Below are 8,709 nucleotides of genomic sequence, written 5' to 3' on the forward strand. Positions count from 1 at the left end.
TACCACGTTTGGGCCACATTCTGAACTGCCATGACGAAGGACTTGGCCATGACAGCTGCATTGCCTCCGTATGAAGATATAGTTGCTTCATAACTCATCAAAAACTGCTTCGGATCTGAATGCCCATCATACATGGGGAGCTGATGTGGCTTGTATGATGGGGGCCATGGGATAGCCTGCAGTTCTGCTGCCAAGGGAGAAGCATCATCAAAAGTAAAGGTATCATGATTAAAATCATCATACCATCCATCGTCGTTGAACAAGCCCTCTTGATGAAGCTCCCTGTGTTGGGGCCTTCGATCTTGCTTGTCTTGAGCAAGATGGCGTACTTCTTCAATGACTTCGTCGATTTGTCTTTGAAGATCAGCCAATCGGGCCATCTTCTCCTTCTTCCTTTGCACTTGCTGATGGATTATCTCCATGTTTCTGATTTCTTGGTCCAACTCTTCCTCTTGGAGTGTTGGACTAGTGGCCTTCCTCTTCTGGCTTCGGGCCTCTCGAAGAGAAAGGGTCTCCTGATTTGGGTCCTGTGGCTGCAGAGCGACAACCCCTGTCGCTGAAGCTTTCTTCGGTGGCATGACGAAGGTCAGTGCTTGCCGAAGGTGGTCGAAAAGGGTTCACCAGAGATGGGCGCCAATGTTGGGGACTTGCTCTCAAATGCTATAAATTGAGAACAAAACACCAAAACAAGATATTTGTCAATGCCCTTCGTCCTTCGAAGCGTTATTTCCCCAAGGATATAATGATCTTCGGACGAAGGTCATGAAGGACATACCTTCATTATCTCAACATACATATATGTATAAATATTAACAACGAATGGAGCATGTAAAACATAAGAAACAATGTGAACAGTAACATTATCATATATATTTCTCAGTATATAATTGTAAGTTAATATAAGGACAATATTGAATAACATTTGGTACCTTCGGCTTGACAGAAAACAAAGATACAAGCGTGACGCAAAAGCAAATGTCAAGTCAGCGTGAACAGTACGGGGACACTGTTCATCTATTTATAGGCACGGGACGCAGCCCATGTGAAATTACATCCATGCCCTTTACATTTGCTAATGGTCCTAAGATAATCCATCGAGGTCTAAATAGCCTTTTCCCCTTTAAGTCGGTTCCCTTTCCTGCTGTCGTGCCGAAGCTTCCTTGCGCGTAGCTTCGGCGCTGCGTTAACCTTCGTATTGTTCGTTCTTCTCACATTGTGGTTCTGATCCGAGTCCGAAGGTACCTGTTCATGTATTACAACTCCGAAAACATTGTTAAATCATGTTTTTGAGGACCTTCGGAAGACGAAGGCCCCCAACACATCCCCCACACATGATGTCTATTGCATCTCTCTATGAGATCCAATGATGTTCTATGAGACCTTCCCAACCCAAGGACAACCTCAAGAGTGCATCTCTCCGATGGGTCCTCCTAGGAGGTGTTCAAAAGTTCTTGCTGCGAAGGACATGCTTTAAATCAGCCTAATCAATCTCTAGATCAGATCCACTAATTCTATGATTGCTTGTTACATGTGATAAGTCATGTACGTCCTCAGACGTTCTAGCCCTTGCTAGCGTGTGATCTAGATAAACGACAATAACAATAACATACATTATGTATATTGACACTATGCATGTAAACTTATATCTAATGGAACATCAATATTGTTTGTCATCATATAATAACAATCTTAGCACCTCTAGCTCTTTTATGATTCCTTACTGCCTTCCTTCAAGCCCCACCATTTAGCATCGGGGAAAGAGTATGTTAAATGTTTCACTCCTCGGATGCTTTAATATGGCATCCATAAATGCAACCCCTATCTTGCCATGGTTATATATACGTGCTGTAAGCTTCTCAAGATTTAGTAGGTACTCAATACCCGACAAAGAAACATCTTCTTTTTGTGTAAGTTTATAGAATGATAGATATAGAACTTGAAGCTTTGCCATTGTTCTTGGTCCAAAAGCAACACTTGCAAATGTATATGCGAAGCCAAACTCTCTAAGACTTGGGTATGCATTGTCATCGAAGAAAATGTCACATTTGGGATCTTCTGCAGCACTCAAATCAAGGTAGATAAGGCAAGGCAACTCCCCAAGAAGTTGGATGGCATCTCCAAGTAACTCCTTCACTTTGATCTTCAAGCTTGTTAACTTATCAAGCTGTGAAATCCACCCTGGAACCTTTGAGATTGTACAGAAGGACATGCAAAACCTTTGAAGGTTATGTGGAGGTGGAGACCAACAACTCAAGAAGTCACAAGTAGGGCTTATCAACTTAGTACCATCAATAGAAGAGACATAAAGAGAGCGAAGGCTGGTAAGCTTTCCTAGTGAATCAATGAGAAAACTGATCTTAAGTTTATCAGAAGGGCCTTGTCCTTTCACAACTTGATTTATCGAAATGAGATCGAGATCCATTAGATTTGTTAGTTCACCAAGATCTCTGATATTATCCATGGAGTTTTCTGCGACATTGAAGAATCCCAAAGAACGGAGGGTAACCATTCTGCCTATTCCATTTGGAAGCTTCACATCAATAGGAATATTCAAATGTCGTAATGATTTTAGATGAATAACATCTGATGGAATACCCTGGATAATTGCATCTCTAATATCCAATGTTTGCAAATTCTCTAGGCCCCTTATTTGCTTTGGTAGATGTAATCGATGGCTATTGGTCCTCAAATATCTCAACTGGAATAGTTTACATATGTTTGACAAGTCAAGGAACTCATTACCATCAAATCTATCACAATTGTATAGATCCAAAACTCTCAAGAGTTGAAATCTTGGAAGGTAAGTCATCCAATCTGGATATCCAAAAATGGTAACTGAACGAATCTGTGAGAGTTTCATGTTTGCACGAAACAAGTAGTGTGTATTTTTTAACTGGAGACACAACCTACGAACCTCATGATCTCCTTTTATGATATGTTGTTCATCCATTCTAGTGATGAAATTCTCCTCACTGGACTTCAACATAATAAAATTGAGCAATATGTCATGCACTTTACAATATGCTAACTCACCATATTCAAATCCGGTAGGCTGGATAATACTTCTATTCACAAGTTCGTTAAAGTAACTCTCTGCAACTTCCTCCGGGCTCAAATCATGTTCATGACTAACAAATCCCTCAGCTATCCAACATCTTAACAAGTTAACCTTCTCAATTTTATGATCTTCTGGATATACACCAAGATATAGGAAGCATGTCTTAAGGCAATGAGATAAATCGTTATAGCTAAGGTTTAGCACATGTCGCACCCAACCAAGGTCTGGACTAGTTTCTAATTCAAAAACTAGTGATTTTTGTATCTTCTCCCACTTTTCCCTATTCAAGCATTCTTGACTTGCCAAAAGAGTAGCTATGCTTATTATCACTAGTGGCACCCCTCCACATTTCTTTAAGATTTTTTCTGAAATTGCGTGATATTGCTCAGGGCAAGAATCTTCTAAACCAAATATTCGTTGAAAAAATAGTCTTCTTGAGTCAAGGTCATTAAGGGGTTTCATCTTATATATGTTGTTATGGCAATAAGAGCAACATTTTGTAGCTACTTGTTCAATCCGTGTTGTAATTATAACTCTGCTTCCATAATTGTCTTGTACAAAAACACATTTGATGATATCCCATGCTTGTAAGCTCCATATATCATCTACTACAACAAGATATCTGCAAAATTATTTTGCTCTAAGAAATCGTTAGTGTTTTACATGCCAAAAAAGAGGAATATATAATAAGGCATTCATCTATAAAGTTTTTATCCTTGATCACGTGTCTTAGGGTAGGGATATCTCAACATTTGTTATATTGGATTGTGTAAAGTTAAAAATGTTACTTTATTTCAAGCATACATCACACAATATATGAATATTGTTAGTGGAAGTTTTATCTCCTCTACTTTTGACAACGATTCATTTAGTTTCATGGTTCATATGGATCTATCGAAGATAGTATCATATGTCAATCACACAACTTCAAAATGGCTTACAAAGTGATAGGGAAATCATCCCTAATTATATATGTGACTTGTGAGAACATGAAGTTGTGTCAAAGTATAAGAAGTATGAGAGTGAACCAAACAATTGCCATAGAAATCATGTAAAAGTATAAGAAAGTATGATATATAGTGAACCAAACATACCCTTTTAGTTGTAAACATCATAGCACATATAGCACAGTGTGCACCAAAATATGGGAGGCTTGCATCTTGCTAGACTAGTATCTCCTTCCCCAGCTTCACTACACTCCACCCCAACAACCCTCGCATGCCATATGTGGCCACTCTTATTTTTACTTGTTGGGACCATGTCACCCTAAGAGGATAATAGGGGGTCTAAATTAGGATTACTAAAATCTACATCCAATATTGGACATATAAAAAGCTACATGATCCCTATCTAGATAAGCACTAGGTTTTTCTAAGTGTTGATATCTCTATCATACAAAAGTTTTGCACCATAGTATCCAATTTTAGCAGCTAAAAATGCAATTATAGGAAAATAAAGACACACAACAAGGTGCATGAAGGTACTATGGAATGCAAAGAGTAGGCTAGAATGTTAACTCTCACATGATGACTTTTTAGTGAGGTACCAAAAAATTTGTTTTCCACTTGTCCCCATTAGAATTGCCGTAGGAAAGCCTTTCCAAGGGCCAAGTTCCTAGTCAAGTAATTCCATGAATATACGATAGACCTTGACTATATACAAGTGGGTCTTTACCTTGCTTCTCCTAGAACTTTCCCACTACATTCACTAAATAGAGCTTCAATCAGATACCAAGGCCTCTCCTCTCCCGGCCCACACAACACTAACAGTCACTCTACAAACGTGGTTGGAGGTCTCACAAGACTAAGGGTCTTGTTTGGATTCTCTCCTCTGAACTTTAAAGCTGTAAAGTTTAGAGCTAAAGCTCCAAACAAGTGAACTAAAGTTAGCTCTGAACTCTAGCCCACCTAACATTAGAGCTTTAGAGCTCAGAAGTGAGATAAAGTGCTCTAAAGATTTTAGAGCTCTAAAGTTTATAGAAGTTGATCCAAAGAGGCTCTAGAAAGTCCTGCATTACAACTGTTGCACACAAGCATGGACAAGTAAAGAGGTATGCAAAACGTTGCATACTCTAGGCTAACACCCAAAGCACTAGGATAGTATGCAGTAGCACTAAAACTAACAGTAGCCAGTAGGAAGAAAGTAGGACACCAGTCAATTAACCATAAAAAAAACTGAACCAAAACAAGCGTACCTTTTGTTGGAGAGGCGTTCCCGGATCTTCTCTACAAGCTGTTGCAGATCATTCAGGTTCTTCACCCTAGAGCACCCAAGCTGAGACAGCATGTCGCTCAGAACCCTCGACAGGTCAGGACTCTGGGACACGGATACGAACGCCGTGCACTCGAACGAGCCCTTGATCTTGCAGTACACCTGGTTCGCAAGCGTCGTCTTGCCGACGCCTCCGAACCCAACGATCGAGACGACCGTGAGCTGCTCCCCCTGCTCCTGACCCGTTAGCCGGTGGACGATCTTGTCCCGGGGCCCGTCGATGCCGACGAGGCTTTTGGCTTCGGAGTACATCGCAGGCAGCCGGGGGTCGATCTCCACCCGCCTGTTCTTGCCGGGAACGGGGACGTCGTCCAGCTTGTACCGGTCGCGCCGGCCGCTCTCCTCCACGACGCGGGACTTGAGCTCCTGGATCTGGACGGCGATCCGGCGGGCCCGGCGTAGCTTCTTGATCTTCGCTGTGAGCTTGCGGACCAGTCCGGCCTTGTTGGCGTCGCTACCGCCGCCGCCAGGACGACGGAGCTGGTGCATGAAGACGTCGATGCAGTCTTCTGCATCGTAGGCCAGCTCGCGCACCTTGTTCCGCCACTCCTTCCGCTGGACGTCGAGCTCGCCGTCGCCGGCGTCCGAGAGCCTGCGCAGGAGGGCGTTCATGCTGCTCAGCTCGTCCCGCAGGGCCCTGATCTCCTTGCGGATCCCCTTGAGTAGCTTGTACTCGTCGCCGAGCAGCGTGACCAGCTTGCAGAGGAGTGAGTTCATTGGCCCTGTTGCAGCGCTCACTAGAAACCCTGTCATGCTGGATGCCTGGCTGGCCTATCAATCTGCTCTAGTTCTTTTAGTTTGTGGCCCATGGCGAGATACATGAGCTCTTATAGATGCAATAGCTGCAGGGCAATGGTGAATGGTGATCAAGGGTGAATGGGGCTGATTAAAAAAGATATCAACATCAAACTAGTTGATTTATGGCGTGTTTGGTCTGAGGACTTATTCTTTTCTCAAATAATTTGGCAGTACTAATTGTTACCGGTACTGATTATTAGTATTGTGAGCAATAAGATGGCCATAGATCAACTCATTCTATTTCACAAATCAAATACAAAACTAGACAGTGAGATGATGATCGACCATATCATTCTACCAATCAAACACCCCAAGCCACTATGAAATGTACATGTTGATAGAATACTTATTTACATCTTTGAAAAGGTAGTCAGATTTGTTGCTTCAGTAATAGCAATGAAACCATTAACTATATCCTTTTTAATTGCCACCATGCTAAAAATATTTGGAGGCTAGTTCATATAGTTACCGGACTAAAACACCTACCTCGATTGAACATGGCCTCTTAAAAAGAAAGGCGCATTATTTTAGTAAGTGCAGCAGCTTTATGCTAGTTGTTTTGGCGATGTCCAAACAATATTTGCTTTAACAATACAAAATATAACTCTTTTTTATAGGCTATTTCCATAGGAACATACTAGCTAAGGTTTTGGGCGTTATTGCAGCCTGAGAAGACCAGAGATAATTTAGTGAGCTTCAACTTGGAGATAGAAGCCATGAAGCTTTTCATGAATAAGAGATGAAAATATAATTATAGACTTTGTCCCCTTGATTAATGTACTACGTTTGTTGGGCTTCATGACCCCCTCTCCCGCGACGATCCAGGGGGTTGGACGCGACAGAGGAGGATATAAGGGGTCAGACGAATCGATTGGAACCCACTCGAGTGGATCTCACGTAACCGCCAGACTGGCCGCACCGTCATCTTTGCTCACGCCGCATTAATACGTCAGTCGGCGTGATACGACGCGTGTGGAATTGATCTTCTTCTCACTTATGACCTACATACCCTAAGCCTAAGTCTCCCGACACCCTACTGCCCTGCACGAAGACAAGAGAGAAAACCCGTAGAAAGGCTACGAAGGAAAAAGTCGGCATAGGGGTGAAATGGACAAAAAACAACAATGATGGTGCCCGGGTTTTCATCGCCAGCACGGATCACGTCCTCCCCCAACAATCTCAGAGATACGGAAGAAGGCTCACACAGGGAAAGATACCGACGCACAACAAGGTTTTTACTATGGTGAACCCTTCTTTTTTATCTCAAGATACACTCCCTTCCGGAAGAAGCCATATGTAAACGCCTCCCTCCTTGGTCTATAGAGGGGAGGGTCGGCCTAACGATAGAGGGAAATAATAAGTGAGCACAAACAACAAACAGATATTTGAGACCTTTTACTTTCTTGCCAGCTTGTAACCCTTCTATGAGCAATCAGGTGCCAGTATCACGACTCACGAGCAATCGAAGACTAGAGTAGAGAAAATTTTCCCTTAACAATATAACCCTTGTGGTCACTCACCAAACTATTCGGGCCTAGCTAAAACACGCATACACAAATTTACTCGTCGGTACTAGTTCAAAACATCAACAACGCTCTTCAAGCTTTTTCTAGCATCAGTTGGTTTTAGATCTGCAGTAATGTACATTGTGTGCGAAACCATATAGGCGGGAAGGTTTTTTCATTATCTAAAAAACTTATTTACATCTATAGATGTAATTATTATTTCTAAAAATTTGCTTAAAGTTTTGCACGGTTTCTGAAAGTCGCCTAGAGGGGGGTGAATAGGCAAATCTGAAATTTATAAACTTTAAGCACAACTACAAGCCGGGGTTAGCGTTAGAAATAAAGTTGAGTCCGAAAGAGAGGGTGAAAACAAATCACAAGCAAATGAAGAGTGTGACACGGTGATTTGTTTTACCGAGGTTCGGTTCTTGCAAACCTACTCCCCGTTGAGGTGGTCACAAAGACCGGGTCTCTTTCAACCCTTTCCCTCTCTCAAACGGTCACCTAGACCGAGTGAGCTTTTCCCCTCAATCAATTGGGACACTTAGTCCCCACAAGGACCACCACACAATTGGTATCTCTTGCTTTGATTACAAAGATGTTGAGAACAAGAAATGGGAAGAAGAAAAGCGATCCAATCACAAGAGCTCAAAGAACACGGGCAAAACTCTCTCTTCTAGTCTCTAATTGCTTTGAGTGGAATTGGGACTTGGAGAGGCTTTGATTCAATCTAATTGTGTATTGTATTGAATGCACTAGCTCTTGTATTGAATGTGTTGGCTGAAAACTTGGATGCCTTGAAGTGTGGTGGTTGGGGGGTATTTATAGCCCCAACCACCAAAGTGGTCGTTGGGAGGGGCTGCTGTCGAAAGGCGCACCAGACAGTCCGGTGTGCCACCGGACACAGTCCGGTGCGCCAGCCACGTCACCCAACCGTTAGGGTTCGACCGTTGGAGCTCTGACAAGTGGGGCCACCGGACAGTCACTGTTCACTGTCCGGTGTGCCTTCTAGCGCCTGCTCTGACTCTGCGCGCGTTGTCCGCGCACTGTAGCTTCACTGTTCACTTTTGCAGACGA

The 8,709-nt window shown here is 42.7% G+C and overlaps 1 protein-coding gene across 1 annotated transcript; it reads right to left on the bottom strand.

The window, feature by feature from the left end:
* Positions 1–872: 872 nt before the first annotated feature.
* Positions 873–6,286, bottom strand: LOC103654336 (disease resistance protein PIK6-NP). The gene is made up of 2 exons (XM_020552780.3): positions 5,253–6,286; positions 873–1,242 (listed from the first exon to the last, which is right to left on the bottom strand). Exons 1-2 carry the CDS (start codon positions 6,080–6,082, stop codon positions 1,209–1,211), a joined length of 864 nt encoding a protein of 287 aa, XP_020408369.1. The 5' UTR covers positions 6,083–6,286; the 3' UTR covers positions 873–1,208.
* Between the last annotated feature and the right edge of the window lie 2,423 nt (positions 6,287–8,709).

The sequence above is a fragment of the Zea mays genome, chromosome 4, assembly GCF_902167145.1.
Source record: "Zea mays cultivar B73 chromosome 4, Zm-B73-REFERENCE-NAM-5.0, whole genome shotgun sequence".
Lineage (NCBI taxonomy): Eukaryota > Viridiplantae > Streptophyta > Magnoliopsida > Poales > Poaceae > Zea > Zea mays.